The 18,198-nt window shown below is 39.5% G+C and overlaps 2 protein-coding genes across 2 annotated transcripts; one reads left to right on the forward strand and one right to left on the reverse strand.

Moving 5' to 3' along the window:
* The first annotated feature begins 2,902 nt into the window (after window positions 1-2,902).
* On the forward strand, window positions 2,903-4,706 carry DEFB128 (defensin beta 128). The gene is made up of 2 exons (XM_029919338.1): window positions 2,903-3,071; window positions 4,332-4,706. Exons 1-2 carry the CDS (start codon window positions 3,020-3,022, stop codon window positions 4,565-4,567), a joined length of 288 nt encoding a protein of 95 aa, XP_029775198.1. The 5' UTR covers window positions 2,903-3,019; the 3' UTR covers window positions 4,568-4,706.
* Window positions 4,707-12,375: 7,669 nt separating this feature from the next.
* DEFB127 (defensin beta 127) lies at window positions 12,376-14,376 on the reverse strand. The gene is made up of 2 exons (XM_029919277.1): window positions 14,291-14,376; window positions 12,376-12,769 (listed from the first exon to the last, which is right to left on the reverse strand). The coding sequence occupies exons 1-2, from the start codon at window positions 14,337-14,339 to the stop codon at window positions 12,552-12,554; spliced, it is 267 nt and encodes an 88-aa protein (XP_029775137.1). The 5' UTR covers window positions 14,340-14,376; the 3' UTR covers window positions 12,376-12,551.
* Between the last annotated feature and the right edge of the window lie 3,822 nt (window positions 14,377-18,198).

Consider the following 18,198-nt stretch of genomic DNA (forward strand, 5'->3'; position numbering starts at 1 on the left):
GTCTGATTTTTCTAGCATGAAATGTTCATTCAACCTCCTCTCTAAACAAAGAACAAAAAAAGAATCTTGCTTGATTCCTCCAGTCTTTGTAAGAGGGAATCAGTAATCCTATTTCTTTCCTGGATTAGGCTATTCAACGGTTTGGGAAGATAACATCTTAAATAGAATTCAGAGAATATTTCTAAGAAATGCAACACATTTGAAGTTCCTTTATAAGTAAGGGATTAAAGCAATTTGTATGAATCTAGGTCACAGTGGGAGGTGCAATAACCAAAGTTGATGGGTGATTTTTTTTCTTTAATGACCACACAACTAAGATTCAACATTTAATTATTCAGCCCAGTCTACTCTAGGGGAAATCTCTTGCTTAGCCACAAAGGGCTTTGAAAATGAGGAGACTGTATGTGCTTTTTGTGCCCCAGAAGGATTGCATAAGGTCCTACTGATGTTAAAGAGTTGACACAGGTGACAAAGAGTTGACAAACAAAGACTTAGAAGTCTATTAAAGCAGGCAAGTGATATTATTTCCAGGATACAACAATGTCATCTATGAAAATTGGAACTGTGAATTCTGTCAATATAGGTTGTGCTCTGAGTGGTGAGTAGGCTCTGAGGAGGTAGGAGGAGGATGTCCAGTCAAATGCATGACCTATAAATTTTGTGAGCAAAGCAACATCTTGTGTTTGAATATTTAGTCTCCCAAAGACTGACCCGAAGGAGGCAACTGGAGAGGCACGTTAGCACAATGGCTAAGGCCTTAACTTTTAGGTTCATGATCCTAGTTCATGCCCTACTAGCTGTGTGGCATCAGGCCCATTACCAGTTCCCTAAATTGTAGCTTTCCAACTAGAAAGAGAGAGGTATTAATTTTGTACTTCATAAGCGCACAGGCTGAAAGTAAGCAATGTGTGCAAAATGCAGTTGTCATCTCTCTAGTCGGCACGCGTGAGAGGTCATGGAGCTAAAACCAGTGAGATTCTGGGGGCGCTGGTGCAGATCTGGTGGGGCCACTGGTCAGTTCTCATTCCTCATCTGGAAATATCAGTAGCATTTGGCACTTCCTTCCTCCTCCTTGACAAATTTAATTTCACTCTGGTTACCAGCAAACATAATATGCTATGCACTGTACTCATTCCTAACCCTAGCTCTAGCCTGGACCCCATGTTGTGCCACAAGTTTAATTATCATCAACAAATATTTATTCAGCCTTCACATATTCCCAGAATCTTTGTGGTCACAGAAAGATATTTGGGTGGGCTGTAATTCAAAATTACTGTAATTACTGTAATTACTCATTACTGTGAATTCAAAGTTCTGATGTCCAGAAATTGGAAAACATGGTAAACAGAATTTTTTAGGAAATGTCTTAATTAACTTTATTACTGTCTTGGGGTATTTTATATAGCAATAATTTGTTTGGTTCTTTGCAATCATTCATTCCGTAATTACACACTGAGGATATAGCATGAGTTTTGTGCAGTCCATTAAGAACTCCAAATTGAACAAGGCCAGTGGTCTGCTCTTGAGGGGCTCATAGAATATAACCGATGAACAAATAATTGGAACACGGCATATTGTGATCGCGAACAAAAATATGCACACGGTACAGTGTTGACAAGAGAAAGGAGTTTGCAGCACTATTTAGTTGGGTCAAGGGAAACCTTCACAGATGTGGAGATGATTGAGCTTGGATTGGAAGGAAAATTAGGAGCTCAACAGGGCCAGTTTGATGGACAGGATGAGAGAGCATGATATCAATTTGTGAAGAGAGATTTAAATGTGCAAAGAAACAGGGTATGGAATAAGTTGGCTTGAGGCACCCACACTAATTTGGCAGAAACATAAGTGGTTCTCTAAAATGCCTAGGAGGGGCGCCTGGGTGGCTCAGTCGGATAAGTGTCCGACCTCAGCTCAAGTCATGATCTCACAGTTCGCGGGTTCGGGCCCCACATGGGGCTCTGTGCTGACAACTCAGAACCTGAAGCCTGCTTTGGATTCTGTGTCTCCCTCTCTCTCTCTGCTCCTTGCCCGCTTGCTCACTCTTTGACTTTCTGTCTCTCTCAAAAATAAATAAACATGAAAAAAAATGCCTAGTTCATAATGAGTTGAACACTGTGCTAATGAGATCTGATCTTTTTTTTTTTTTAATTTGCTCTTTTGAAAGACTTCATTTGTAGAATTGAGCTGTACTGGGGAGGACTATGGGAAACTCTGAAATATTATCAATTTATCTTGACAGGGGCGCCTGGGTGGCTCAGTCGGTTAAGCCTCCCACTTTGGCTCAGGTCCGATCTCACGTTTGTGGGTTTGAGCCCCACATCGGGCTCTGTGCTGACAGCTAGCTCAGAGCCTGGAGCCTGCTTCCAGTTCTGTGTCTCCTTCTCTCTCTGCCTCTCCCCCTCTCATGCTCTGTCTCTCTCTGTATCAAAAATAAAATAAAACATTAAAAAATTTAAAAAAAAAATTTATCTTGACAAACCTTAATGCGGTCTTACTCCTAGATGACTTTCTGGAAGTTTCATGCATAAAAATATTATTTTTCATACAATAATGTCATACAATAAAAATTATTATTGGAGTGCCTATGTATCTGCCTTGATTAGTTAATGATTTACTTAATCTTCCAAATCGGTTACTTTTGTGAGTAAAAGGTGGCACTAGCTGGATGGGACATTGGAACAAGAGGGACACTAGGACTGACTCACACAAATAAGGGCTTATGACCAACCAATTGGGCTGGTGGCCCAGATGGAGAAATCACTGCCCCTGCTCTCTGGGAGCTCAAATTGCGAGTAAAGAAGGGTGGGTGTGATGTGATGGAACATTCTGTAACTGTGAACTCCATATATGGGAGTTAAGGTAGGGGGACTTGGATTCCATATCCATCCATGTGGGTTAAAATGAGAGCTCAGAATGCATAGCACCAAAAACTCTTGTTTCATTCTTGAAAGACTGCGTGTGACAGAGATCACTGGGTAAAGAAATTGTGCTGCCTGTTTCTCTTGGGAAGTCGGTAAACATGAAGCTGTTTCCAGTTCTCATGATGCTGCTAGCTGAGGTACTACTAACAGGTAACTTGTCCAAATATACCACGAAATCCTAGGAGATATTACTCTCGGCAGGTGTGGGGCTTGGGCCTTCAGATTGTTGATATCTTGCAATGTTATCAAAAGTACCCACTGTCTTTGAGTCTGGGGCTTAGAAGAATGCATTCGGGGTGGGAAGGAGACATCAGGACTGTGTTCTTGTAAGTCCTCTCGAAAGGTAGGCACGAACCCATCATCTAGAATTATCTTTGTAATTGAACATCGTTTTTACACAAGAACATAACCATCTCTGTTTCCATTCAAAGTCACTTTCAGCCTATGCTACAACAGTACAAGCTTTGGAATCCTGTAGATGTGAGATTAACATGTGTCTTGATCACTGATTAGTTGTATGAACTGAACTAATTATTCCCTTTGAATTTCAGTTTTCTCATGTCAGTTGAGTAAAATGACCCAATTTCATAATGGTTGAATTTTATTTGAGGAAAGGTCTCTTTCACTTTGTTCCATGAGCTTGTCCAAATATGGGTACAGGGGCAAATAGAGAATTAGAAACAGGCGATTTAAGATCTCAATACAATACTCCGAATAGGTGACAGTTTGGATCTCTAGGGAGGTGGGTACACATAGAATTGAGTTTGATTCCCTGGGTGACACATTTATTTGAGATTAAAAAAAGGATGGAGAGAGAGAAAGAGAAAGAAAAGAAGGATGAGGAGGAGGAACATGGTTATGAAGACACGGAGGCTGAATAAGGGAAGTTCTCTGCAGCATTTCTTGCTGAGATCCATGAGGCCTTGGCAAAGGGAGATTTCTGCTGCCAGGTCAATGAGTGTGGAATCCAATGTCTCTCTTAACTTAAAAAGTCCTGTATGTGATACTCTTTTAAAACTTCACTTGGCTTTGAGTCATGCCATGGTGGCAGGTTGGTACTCTTTGGGGACACTGGACTGGGGTCAGGCTGAGGGAGTATTGACTTTGGAGCATGGAGACAGATCTGCCAGAGTCCAGGGCTGGGCCATAACTCCAGCTGATAACCATGCGTTGGTCTCCCCTGTTTGCACGTAAGTTCTGATGTTCTCAGAGATAATGGGTATTGGCTAGGAGCCTGGGGTTTTGATGTCCTTAACTTGGGATGATTTTCTAGGAGGAGGCTCTTAGTTTTCTCTTATCAGCATAAGGTTCACTTTGGAACCACAGGAGGCCAAAGCTTATGGGAACCACACACCCCTTCTACTCTGCCTCAGGAACTAATCTGCATTCAATGTTGTTTCCTGTGCACAGATACAGCACGGCCCAGAAAATGCTTTAGTAATATAAGAGGCTATTGCCGGAAGAAATGTGAAATAGGGGAAACATATGAAGTGGCATGTCTAAATGGGAAATTATGTTGTGTTAATGAAGGCGAAAACAAAAAGCACAAGGAACCTCCAAAGTCGTCTTCCTCTTTGATGCAGCCTGATGAGAAGCTGGACTATGCTATTTTACCCACTATCACAGTTCTTACAATCCAGATGTAAATCAGACGCTGGTTTCACCCGTCTCCACTCATCCTAAGTCAGAAGTGCCACCTTTTCCAACAGCCTGGGGCAAGGGACCTCTCTACTGTTTCTGTGAACTCGATGCTCCACATAATAAAGTTTTCTGCTTTTCTCTGGATTCATTTATTAATGCATTCACTTATCTTTTGAATACTTTAAACATAAGTGAATAGTTATCATGTTCCAGGCATTCATGTTACTAGTAAGATGGGTGATGCAGAGAAAAGAACATGTTGGTAGAGGTGGAAGTTAGCGCCTCCATTTTCTATCCAATTTCATAGTGTTTCAGGCATTACTCCTCTTTTATTTATGTACTTTTGCTTTTGTTTTTGAGAGAGAGAGAGAGAGAGAGAGCAAGAGCATGTGCACACATGAGAGGGAGAGGGGCAGAGGGAGACAGAATCTTAGGCAGGCTTCATGCCCAGTGGGGAGCCCTCCACGGGGCCCCACCTCACAACCCTGAGATCATGACCTGAGCCGAAATCAGGAATTGGACCCTTAACCTACTGAGCCACCACATGCCCTACTCTTCTTTTAAAAGAATTTCTCGAGTGTAAGCAAATCTGAATGTCCCAACTTTGTGTGTGTGTGTGTGTGTGTGTGTGTGTGTGTGTGTGTATGAATACAGAGGGTTTTGCTAACAACCAAGAATTCATTAGAAGAAGGCATGATTCAGGAATATTTTCATAAGATTTATTGGCCAGGTCAAATGGGCAGTAATGACAGCTAGTAATAATTCCAATACAGGTTACCCCAGCTATCCAAAAGTAGAGTGATCTTATGAGACCTTTCATAGGCCAAAATGGTATAAAGTGAAGAAGCAATTACCATGAATTTATATGGAAAGGTTTTTAAGTATCTGGACCCAAAAAATAACCACTCTTAGGCTTTTCTGATACTTTGGACACTTCTTGCTAATGGAATGGCAGAATTAATCAAGGTAAAGCACGGATGCTCCCAGACACAGTTCAAAGCTATATTGGTTTCATGCTGAGATGCTGAGTGTAGGTCCTGGGAAAGGAGCTTGGAGGGGGCGGGGTGGGGGGGCACTCTTGTTGCTCAGGGTGCCCACAGGCTCTGTAATGGTTTGCTGCAAAACCCACACTGAGTGCTATTTTTGCTTTTTGCCTTTTTAATGCAAGAAACAACACCTTCTTCAGATTTCTTTCAGTTAGTGAAAACAGGTACTAATGCAGGTGTTTTATAAAAGTGAAGTGGTGTAACTGGGAACTTTCAAAAAGTGGGGGGCACCTGCACATCATTTGAAGCCCATTTAAATGGGTATGCTCCATTTCTTTTTTTAGTAGCAATTTGAACATTGAATTGACACAATTTTAAGGGTTTGTTACCCTTAGAATCTTTATAAAAATATGACATATTCAATAATTTGTTAATAGTGACATTTACAAGCTTTCGGTTACAAGGTGAATGAGGTCTGAGGATCGAATGGGAGATTCAGTGACCATAGTTGAGAACCCTGTATCGTATAATTGAAATGTGCTAGGACTGTGGGACTTAAATGCTCTTTCTCTTTCTCACACACACAACAAAAGATAAAACCAAAACCAAAATCCAAGAAGGCACTAGATAAATATGAGCAGTAATGGGTGTATTAATTAACTAGATGGGGAGAGTCCTTTCGTCACATACACATATATCAGAGCACCATGACAAACACTTTAAATATCTTACAATTTGTAAGTAATTCAACCTCAATAAAAACTGAAAATAAATAAATAAAAAATAGTGTGAAATTTAAAGCCATATCCATGAAAGAGACATATTTAAGAAGCTCCTCATGAGGTAGGCAAACTTTCGGTAGGTCATGATGGCCTCCAGATGAACAGAACAGAGTATTTTGTGGTGCCATTCATGGATGTTGCTTGGTTAAAGCATTGGCCAGAAATCACTTCTGCGGAGGTACCGTTTACTCATCTGAGATAATGAAACCAATGGGCCTTCTTCCCCCATGTGCAGCTCAGCATCTTGCCTCATTGGGAACACAGAGAGACACATATTTAGATGGATACGTTAACATTTTAAGAATCTATGAAGATCTTACTTTCAGTAGTTGTGGCTTTTGAGAATTCTGGAGAAGTGTGTGGGAAACCAGGACCAGACTAAATTGTAGGAATTATAAGTTATTTTGTTGATGATTTCACCATGGAAACTAATGTATGACTCTTTCAGTCTAACCCTCACAGGGGTTTTTCAAAAAGCCCAGATAAGAAAGCGCTTTCTTTATTGCAATACTTCATAAGCTCCTCTTTTCAGTATTTCCTCACCATGGACCTCCAGAGGCATTTTTAGAGAGGGTCCATTTTGCCACTATGACAGGAAGATGGGTTTTGTCCACTGCCTTTAATCTATGTGTGTCCTTCTATTCTATATGAGTCCATTCATAAATTAGATACAAGAATCCAGTTTGGCTTAGTATCAGATCAACCCATTTTTTGTTTTTGTTTTTTTGATCTTAGAACATTCTACAAAGTCTTATTTATAGAACATTGTAAGCTTTCCAGAATGTCCCAGATATATTTTTCTAAGAAGTCTCAGCATTTGGGACCACCCATCTCTTTGGGGGGTCTTGGACAATGCTCATGAAAGGCGCCGGAGATAGTAATTATTTCCTATCCACACTCACACCTTCTTAGAAAATTTGGTTGTAGCCTTTCTCAGGGAATCTATTTCAATAAGTGCTGGCAAGAGAGTAGAGGGCCAGAAAACTTTATTATTTTGGCTACAAGTAATTGGACCAGGGTGGATGACAGCTGTATATGTAGAGACTGAGCTCCTTTGCATATCCAGGTTGGGCCCTTGTGCACTGATGAATGGAAAAGATGGGAGAGAAAGAGAGAAAGAGTGAGTGAGGGAAGGCTAGAGGGAGGGAAAGAGACAGAGGAGAGAGATTTCTAGTTACTGATTCTAGTTCTCATGTAATTACTAACCTTTCCTATAATAGGTGGGCTTGAGTGGGCGTATGTTCTTATGGCCTCATATCTAAGACATGAAAATTGCGTATATGGCAAGTTTTCAGGCACAGAGGTACAAATAAAGGTTTGTCATTAGGAATAGTAAAGACTAGGCTGATGACAGTGACGGCTGAAATAGTTTCACCAACTAGTTTTAGAGATAACCAAGTACTTAAGAGAAACCATGTTCAAAGCAACTTTATGATGATTTTTGTGTTTATAGAAAAGTTTTAATTTAGCTTTGATTATTCAGGGGCCTTGGGAATATGTAGATATTCATTACCCCAGTTTGATACTTTTCAAACTCTCTAAAAATAGCCAATAAATATTAGAAAACATGATCAGGGTGCTTGGGTGGCTCAATTGGTTAAGTGTTTGACTCTTGATTTTGGCTCAGATCATGATCTCATAGTGGTGGGATTGAGCCCTAGGTTGTCAGTTCTGCACTGACAACACAGAGCCTGCTTGGGATTGCCCCTTTCCCCCCTCTCTGCCCTTCCCTCGCTCATTCTCTCTCTCTCAAAATAAATAAACATAAACAAGAAAAAAAACCATGATCAAACTAGTGGAAAATTCAGATACTATTAAATAACCCCTCCCAAATAGTGCATGTCAGATAAATATGAAAAGCCCAGATGCCATTAAATAATATTTCCTGAGTCCAGGTATCAGGTCATGTAAGAGTTACATACATCTGAAATCAGTATCTTACGTCAAAACGGAAGCCCAGAAATGATAATATAGCTATCTTTTAGCACTTTTTTTTTCTTGCTGTCTTTCAACCTGGTTAAAGTTGGGAGGCAATTATATATAGCTCCTACAAATTAGAATGAATTACAATATATAGTTAAAGTATAGCTAACCAGTTTGAAGTAGCAAAATATAAATTTAGTGATGTCTCTGTATTCTTTAGTTAAGAATAGTGGCGTAAGCATTGCCATGCTGGGAAATCTCCCTCCCTCCCAGGAAAAACACATCTTATTTATTTTTTTCAAGTTTGTTTCTTTATTATAAGAGAGAGAGATAAAGGGCACATGGGAGTGGGGGGGGGCAGAGAGGAGAAAGAATTCCAAGCAGCCTTCGAATACTGTTAGTGCAAAGCAAAGCTTGATGTGGGGCTCAAACCCATGAACCGTGAGATCATGACCTGAGCTAAATCAAGTCAGATGCTTAACTGACTGAGCCACCCAGGTGTCCCTCAAAAGCATATGTTAAGTACTATGCAACTAATGACTTGCAGAGACACACAGGATATCCCCCAAAGTTTGCACAAAGCCTATCTTTATTTTTAAAAGCTAAAAGTGGGTATTGAATATTGGGCATTACCCAAATTAGAAACTTTGGGGCTTCAAAGTACACCATGGTGAAAATGTAAAGGTAATCTACAGAATGGGAGAAAATTTTTGCAAATCATGTATCTGATAGGGGACTTGTATCTAGATTATATAAAGAGCAATTGCATTTCAATAACAAAAAGACAACCCAATTAAAAATCATACAGAAGGGGCACCTGCGTGGCCCAGTTGGTAAGCATCTGGCTTCGGCTCAGGTCATGATCTCACGGTTTGTAGGTTCAAGCCCTGCATCAGGCTCTGTGCTGACAGCTAGCTCAGAAGCCTGGAGCCTGTTTCAGATTCTGTGTCTCCCTCTCTCTCTGACCCTCCCCTGCTCATGCTGTCTCTGTCTCTCAAAAAAAAAAAACCAAAACATACAGAAAATGGCCCCCATCTTCATGCGCATTAGGGCAGCTGGTAGTGCTGGGAAGTGGATGCATTGCTGTCTGCTGTAACTGTTAGTGATGACAGGTCTGTGGACCGGGACCTTAAAGATAGCCACAATGGGTGAAAATGAGAACAATAAAAAATGGCTGCTCTGGAGGCCACAATCTGTCATCAAATTGAGTATGATTTGGGTGACTTCAATTTGCCATGTGAAAAAATCTTAAAGGCACAGAGCAAACTGAATAAGGGTTGGTTACCTTTAAAGATAATGATAAAATTCATCTAACCATCTAACCATATAGAAGCATTGAGCAAATCAAAGGCAGGACTCATGGAAATAAGTGAAGCTAAAACTAAAATCAGAAGATCTCCAGGCAAACCTTACCTTGAAGTGACTGATGAACATAAAAATGATATAAAAAAAGATCTGTTTACATTAAAAGCTTCCCAACTGATTTATGGTGCTGAAAGTTGTATGAAAAACAAGTGGAAATAAAAACATTAAAAAAGATATTAAAGGAATGGAAACGAGATAAAAAATAAAATTTGGTTTTTGTAAAGACTAATCAAATTAATAAGCAAATAGTGAGACTTACAAAGAAAAAACAATAAACAATGTCAGAAATGAAAAAAGAAGGGGGTGGGGGAAGGGAAAAGGGGGTGATGGGCATGGAGGAGGCACTTGTGGGGAAGAGCACTGGTGTTATATGGAAACCAACTTGACAATAAACCATAAATTAAAAAAAAGAAATGAAAAAGGAGACATCACTACATATCTTATAGACATTAACAAGAAAAAGATATTATAAATTACTTTAGGCTGATATATTTAAAAATCATAACAAAATGGGAGAAATAATAAAAACAAAAATATAAGTTGACTGAAAAAAACATTATAATTCTCCTTTTAGCTTTTAAACAAACCCGAACTATAATTTAAAAAAATTCCTATAAGAATTTGAATCTCAGTTGAGGAAAAAAGAGAATATGACCAAATTGATTTTGTGTTTAGCTTTTAAAATCTAAATAACCTTTTTTTAAAGAACAGTTTTAGATTTATAGAAAAATTACAAAGATAGGACAGGGAGCTTCTGCATACTCCGTAGCCAGTTTCCCCTTACTGCTAACACCTTATGCATGATGCATTTGTCACTGCTAAGTGCATTACTGTTAATTGAGCTCTACACTTAATTGAACTTCAGTAGTTTTCCCTTAATGTCCTCTTCCTGTTCCAGAAGCCCGTCTTGGATATCACATTACCTTTAGTTGTCGTGGCTCCTCCTCCTCCAGTCTGTGACAATTTCTCAGAAATTCCTTGTTTTTGACAAAATTGACATATTTGAGGAGTATTGGTCAGATGTTTTGCAGATTGCCACTCAGGTTGGGTTTTTCTGATGATGTCCTCATTGTTAGGTTGGGGTTGTAGATTTTTAGGGAGGATGGCCACACAGGTGAAGTGTCATTCTCATAATGTCATTTCACACATTCACACTGTCAGCAGATTTCCCCATAGAATCTGAAGCATGGTTTTATCAGGCTTACCCACTGTAAAATTACCTTTTTGCTCCTTTCCATACTCTGCTCCCGGGAGGCAAGTCACAGAGCACAGCCCACACGGAAGGGAGAGGCAAAACTCCCTCTCCTTGAGGAGGGGTGTCTACATAAATTACTTGGAATTCTTTTGCACAGAAAATCTGTCTTTTCTCACCAATGTATTTATTTATGTATTCAGATCAGTATGGACCCCTGGATTTTATTTCTACATTGTATCACAATCCAGTGCTATTTATTTTATTACTCAATTCGTCCCAACTTCGGTCATTCAAAATTCTTTGAACCTGACTCCTGTGTCCCATTAACATGCCTCAGGCTTCTGATTTTTAAAACACTTCCTGGCTTTCTGTTATTGCAAGATGCTCTGGGCTTATCGTGTGTATTCCCTGCCCTAGACCTAGAACAGGAGATAAGAGGATAATTAAGAGAACATATGCCACAAATTTGTCTAGTGGATGTTACATTGGTGAAATGATGTAAGAAACAAAACTGGAAAATGAATGTGAAATGTAGTGAGGAAGGAAATCTTTCATGTTAATCATATCCAGAAGGTATATCTTTAAGAATTAGGTGGACTATGGGGACGCCTGGGTGGCTCAGTTGGTTGAGCATCCAGCTTCAGCTCAGGTCATGATCTCACAATTCGTGGGTTCGAGCCCTGCGTCGAGCTCTGTGTTGACAGCTAGCTCAGAACCTGGAGCCTGTCTTCAGATTCTGTGTCTCCCTCTCTCTCTGACCCTCCTCTGCTCACTCTGTCTCTGTCTCTCTCTCTCTCAAAAATAAATAAAACATTTAAAAACATAAAAAAAAGAATTAGGTGGACTATGTACCTGAATTATCATTATGTCATCTTGTATGTTAAGACAGCAGTAAAGTCTCATGCAATACTGCAGTTAAAACCAATTCCTAAGTCCTTTACATTTCCTCCAAACTTCAAGGGTCTCCAGTCACCAAAAGGATCCATTACTAGTGGTAACACATAAAATAACAACAAAGAAATAACTAAAAACTTCTGTCTTGGAGTTATATTATTTCTGCCTCTACCTTATATAGTGAGCTCCATAATAGTGAAATTTATTCATCTCTATCTTCACGGCTCACTGCTTTTGCACTGGAACTAAATAAATTAGATTACCCCATAGTTTGTCTTTGGAAATATATTCATCAACCAAACAAAGTGCATGTATATTCTCCTGAAATGTCCTGTTCCCTCCATTTGTTGATTTTATTCTGTTCATGCAAACTGCCTTCTCACTAACATTCACTGACACTGACACTTCTCACTAACTAATGGTTGAAATCATACACCTTTTATAAGGGAACGCTTTAATCTTAAATTCACTTGGGATTTTTCCTGAATACTTGGCTTCACCCTCCCCTCCCCTGAATTCCATGACAACTTTCTTGAGTTTCTTGTTAGAGTTTTCTTATGTGCTGGTTATATCTCCTTTCCAAGGGAGAGGTTCTGAGTTGTCCTTATCAGTTCATCACTCCGTGTATTGAGTGTTTGATCTTTGCTTAAAGAACAAACAAGTCAGAAAACTGGCAATGAGCTTTATTAAGATCTACTGTAAAGGTCATTCTGTGGGGTTAGGGAATCAGAAGGAAGAAGATGTGGACCTCTTCCCCTTACTTTATTGGAATAGGTTGAGAAGTAGAAGAACAGAAAATCGTACTTGGTTCATGTAGAGTTTGCCTTGGATCTTGAATAATTTTCTACATATATTGATAATCTTGAGGGAAAGTCATTGCATATGTCCTTGGCTTTGGACGAGGTGGTTTTGTAATTTTTTTACGTGCTTCCAATTCCGCAATATTGAGGCAGCAATATCTCCCATTCTCACATAGTACTTCACGTATTTCACTTGTTTTGCATATTTTCCTGCAATATCCTTGTATATATTCACCCCAGCATCTCTTAAGTTGTTCAGTTACTGTGCATATAGAGAACAATAGGCCAAGATCAGTGAGAGAGACTGAAAGGCAAATTTGGTCATGGGGGAGACAGAGGATGTTTGTAGGGATTAGGTGTATGGAAAACCCACAGGCATCTACTCATAATATCCAAGGGAGGATGCTCCCAGAAGGTAAACCTCAGTGTTTATGTCTAACTGATCACTCATATTTGTTTCCTCCTGGGTTTGGGGCTTCCATCCAACATCCGATGGACTTCACCAAAAGCATCAGGTCTTGTTGGGAAAATAAAGGAACTGAATCTTTGATTTCGGGGTATTGAACTATTACTCCATCTGGGAACCTCAGCACATCTGCCACCATATGGGTGGTGCAGGGCACTACTTCTCCACCACTACCCCACTTCTAAAGCCCAGAGAATAGTATTTGTTACTAGGTATTTATATCTGAGTCAGACTGTGTTCTTGGGTTCCTACTCACTACCATGAACAAGAAAGACTGTCTTGTTCAGTCAGGTATTTTTTTCCCTCAGTAATATTCCTCCCCTATTCTTAGCAATGCACATTTTTGCCAACACGTCTTCCTTTGACTTCTATGTCATCATAATAATCTTGAACTCATTTTATCCCTCTATGAGTCCTCATTCTTCTTCCACCTCTAGAGCGAGAATTTCTCCAATGTTCAGTCCCAGACCTTTGCTCACCTTGAGATATATTCTTTTTTTTTTTTTTTTTTAGTGATCCTAAATAGTGTTAGTGATTTACAGAGTCAGGATGTTCAGATTTTGGCTTCTAGGCTTATATAATCCCCTGAGATAGATCCCAGGAGATGAAGACCGAAAACAAAGATGCTGCCTCCAACCCCAGATTCTAGAATTCCTTTAATTCTTAGGAGTTTGAAAGGCTGGGCACAGACCACTACTAATTCTATAATAAGGGCTGAATATAAGATATATGCTTTTGAAAGAGGAAAGAAAATGAATTTTTAAGTTCTTAGTCAAGCCCTATGCTGGATGTTTTACAAATGTTATCAAAAAAAGCCCCCAGGATCCAGGTGTCATTATCTCCACAGATGAGGAAACTGAGGCTAGAGAGTCTTTGCTATTTATCCAAAGTTGAGAAGCCAGTAGATATTGAAGGCATATTTCTCACTCCTGTCTCCAAAGTTTGTGCTTCTTCCACTATCCACACACTGTAGACTAAAATATATATTAGAGTGGAAAAAAATAAGGCTAGGTGTCAGAGTAAAAACTGTATCCTAATAAATAAGGGCATCCCTAGATATTGGGCTCATTCCTTTCTATAATGACATTTTCCCAGAGGAAATTTCAGCTCTGTAGATACCTTTTTTTTTTTTTTTTTAAAGAACAGTACCATGGTAGAAGGCATCAGGAAGAGGAAATTCCTGGTGACGCTGGGCAGACTTCAGGCATCCCAAGGGGGCTCATCTTCTCCTACCATGAGTTATGAAGTTCCCTTGGTTCTTAGAAATACTCCATCCCATTGTTGATTTGAGCGAGCCCCCAGAAAGCTCTGGATTACCTGTGGGCTTCTGGAACAGCAAAATTGCAATGATCAGGAGCAGCTTCATGGCCAGGCTTCCCACAAGAGATGGCAGCCAAACCTCTTTGTCCAGTGACTTGCACATCATGTCACCTTCCTCAGAGACTTGGATTCTTATGCACCACAGTAGAACAGATGGTATGATATGAAGTGTGCTCCCAGACTTCTGAACTGTGGAGTTTGTCCCATGTGGGCAGGCACAGGAAATTTGAGGTTACCCACTTTACCCCTACATGGAATTCATAGACACAGCATGTTCTGCCCCATCCCTCTGATACTTTCTGTAGGCTGTAGGCTACTGGTGGGAATAATCTGTGCTTTCTGTACTTTGGCTGTCTGCCTTGTTAGACCAAGGTAGACATGTGCTCATATTTAAGTATGAATAAAGTAATATAAACAATGAAGCGTATTTCATTTACTGCATTCAACTAAGCCTAGCATCTCTGAGTGTTGTGTCTCTCACTTCAGTCTGTCCAAATGGCAGCCCACTTTCATCCCCACATCCGAGATGTAGTTAATTACTCATAGTCAAGCAATATACAATGATAGAGAAATAATATGATGACTAAAATAAAATTTCATTTAGAAACAGCAAAAAGGGGGAGAAAAGACAGAGATAACACAGCATGTGCATTGTCCTGATAAACAATAGCAAGGGTTTCTTTCTTTCCAACATAGAGAATTCTTTGATTTGTATTTTTTCCGTTCTGCACTCTGGGAAGATTCCTCTTGTCCACTGATCTCAGTGGCTCTATCTTGGAGCAGGTTGGGGGGATTCTTCTGGGGGGTGTGCTACTCTAGCAACACATTTCCTACTAGTGCAGGTTAAGGAAATTATACAAATGATTTTATTACCCAGGCTTTGATTTCTCTGGCATTATAACTCTTTTGAAAGATAAGACTTTCCTTTGAATTGCTTTTAGCTATTTTCATATCTAAGATCAATCAGTAGATCATGGAATCTCATTTTAGCTTCTAACCAGGGCACTGATATCTACAGAATAAGCTTTTGGAGATTATACCATCTCTAAACCATCTCTAAGCTCATCCCTTAATTTAACAATCTTTCACTCAGGCTTTGGCTATAAGCATTCAATACAATAGGATCTGGACAGTGTAGATGAACTAACTACTTGAGAGTGATCTCCGTGAATTTATAGTAGTATCAATGTTTCTGTGTGATGCCACCAGCAACACTTGTCTGTCTAAATTCAGAAGTGTACATGACATTAATTGCATTAATGTAGGATTGTGGTGTCCAAGGAATTAGAGGACTAAAAGAAGAACATAGGAGTCCTAGTTATTGGCTAGAGAACTATTAAAGTAGATCATGGACTCTCTTCTGGTTAGAGAGAGAAATATAAACAAAGTGGGGCTGGTAAATAGATCTTAGAGTTTTGAAGATCAAGAGTTTATCTTAACAAAATGCACTGCCTGTGCAATGGAGAGAACATTCTGTATCTAATCTGCACTGTCTTTTTCACCAGTTCCTTGATTAGAAAACTCACATTCTTTTGTCCCACAGATAACATTAAGACTGCATCTTAGAAAAAGTGGTATCTCGGGGCACCTGGGTGACTCAGTTGGTTAAGTGTCCGTTTTCGGCTCAGGTCATGATCTCGCGGTTCATGAGTTTGAGCCCCAGATGGGCTCTGTGCTGACAGCTCAGAGCCTGGAGCCTGCGTTGGATTCTGTGTCTCCCCATCTCTCTCTTTCCTCTGCGCATGCTCTGTTTCTTTGTGTCTCTCAATAATAAACATTAAAAAACAGCAACAACAAAAAGCCTCCTAACAAAGAACAGTCAGGGACCAGATTGCTAAACTGGTGAATTCCCCTAAACAGTTGACGAATTAACGCCAATCCTTCTCAAACTACTCAAAAAAGTTGAATAGGAGGGAACACTTTCTAACTCACTCTATGAGTCCAGCATTACTCAGATACTGAAACCAGATACGATAGGAAAATTATAGACCGAGATCCCTCATGAATATAGCTGAATAAATCATTAAAAAATAATAGAAAAATGAATCAACAGCATATTTGAAGGATTATACACCATGACCAAGTGGGATTTATCCCAGGAATGTAAGAAGGGTTCATCATATGAAATGCAGTCAAAATAAAACTCCACATTAATAGAATGAAGATAAATAACTTAACTTGGTAATCACAATTAATGCAGAAAAAGCATTTGACCAAATCCAGCACCTTTTCAAGATTAAAAAAAAAATCAGTAAGCTAAGAATAGAAGGGACTTCCTCAACATGATAACCCCCACAGCTAACATAATACTCAAGGGTGAAAAATTGAAAGCTTTTCTTCTAAGATCAAGAACAAGACAAGAATGTGTGCTTTCACACTTCTATTTAAATTCTAGCCAGAGCAGTTCTATGAGAAAAAGAAATAAAAAGCATCAAAATTGAAAAGGAAGAAGTAAGACTGTCTTTAGTCACAGAGAACATAATCTTATATGTGGAAAATTCTAAATGATTTACAAAAAAAGCATTAAAGCTAATTAATGAATTCAGTGAAGTTGTAGGATACAAAATCTACCATAGAAACCTGTTACATTTCTGTGCACTATTAATGAACAATCTTAAATGGAAATTAAGAAAATAATTCCATTTACAATAGCATCATAAAGGATAAAATACTGAGGAATAAATTTAAATTAAGTAGGGTTAAGGCTTGAGTCTTGAAAACTCCAAAACATTGAAGAACAAGTAAAAAGACATTTGTGTTCATGAGTTAGAAAACATACTTTATTTTATTTTATTTTATTTTTTATTATTAAAATTTTTTTTAATTTATTTATTTTTGAGAAAGACAGACAAGCACAAGTGGGGAGGGGCAGAGAGAGAGGGAGACACAGAATCTGAAGCAGGTTCCAGGCTCTGAGCTGTTGGCACAGAGCTGGATGCAGGGTTCGAACCCATGGGTCATGAGATCATGACCTGAGCAGAAGTCGGATGCTCAACTGACTGAGCCACACGGGCGCCCCAGAAAGCATATTTTAAAGATGTCAATAGAACCCAAAGTGATCTACAGATTTAACGTAACCCCTAGCAAAATCTCATAGTATTTTTTTCAAAAATGTAAAAACTCACCCTCAAATTGATATGGAATTTCAGGAACCTCAAATGGGGGAAAACAATAGTATAGAACAAAGTTGGGAGACTCAGATTTCTCAGTTTCAAAACTTACTGCAAATCTACAGTAATCAACACCATGTGGTCCTGCCATAAGGACAGATATATAGACCAATGAAAAATAGAAATAAGAGTCCCAAAATAAACCCTCACATTATCGTCCACTTATTAAAATTTTTTTTATGTCTTTATTTTATTTTGAGAGACAGAGACAGAGAGTGAGTGAGGGAGTGGCAGAGAGAGAGGGAGACACAGAATGTGAAGCAGACTCCAGGTTCCAAGCTGTCAGTACAGAGCCTGACATGGGACTTGAACCCACAAGCCGCGAGATCATGACCTGAGCTGAAGTCAGAAGCTTGACCAACTGAGCCACCCAGGCGCCCCGCACAAGACTTTTATTTAATAGCATGTGTATCAATGTGCTTGGCACATTGTGGATTCTCATACAATGAAGGCTCCTTTTCTCCCCAAAACCCCAAAGCAGAGAAAGGCTATTTGCCACCTAAGTTCAAGCATGGGGTGAAGAAGGACTGGATGTTGGGGAAGAGGACTGGAGGGTTAACTTTCAGGCTGCAGAACTATGCTGATATTCTTTATCATCACAGTGATCATAGCTCCAAGGTGTTTTCAAGGTAGCGATCAAGGTGATTACTGAGGGGAGAGCACAGTGAGTTCTGCCAGGAGCCTTCAAAATCCCATCTGGCTGTTCAGTGAGACCCTATGAGCCTAGCCTCAGTC

Source organism: Suricata suricatta, chromosome 12 (genome assembly GCF_006229205.1).
Source record: "Suricata suricatta isolate VVHF042 chromosome 12, meerkat_22Aug2017_6uvM2_HiC, whole genome shotgun sequence".
In the NCBI taxonomy this organism is placed as follows: Eukaryota; Metazoa; Chordata; class Mammalia; order Carnivora; family Herpestidae; genus Suricata; species Suricata suricatta.

Excerpts from the sequence above, each read along its gene's own strand:
- DEFB128 (XM_029919338.1), top strand. The coding sequence starts at position 3,020 with ATGAAGCTGTTTCCAGTTCTCATGATGCTGCTAGCTGAGGTACTACTA. Across the intron at positions 3,072-4,331 it reads AGCTGAGGTACTACTAACAG|ATACAGCACGGCCCAGAAAA; the intron begins GTAACTTGTCCA and ends TCCTGTGCACAG.
- DEFB127 (XM_029919277.1), bottom strand. The coding sequence starts at position 14,339 with ATGAAGCTGCTCCTGATCATTGCAATTTTGCTGTTCCAGAAGCCCACA. Across the intron at positions 12,770-14,290 it reads GCTGTTCCAGAAGCCCACAG|TAACTGAACAACTTAAGAGA; the intron begins GTAATCCAGAGC and ends CTATATGCACAG.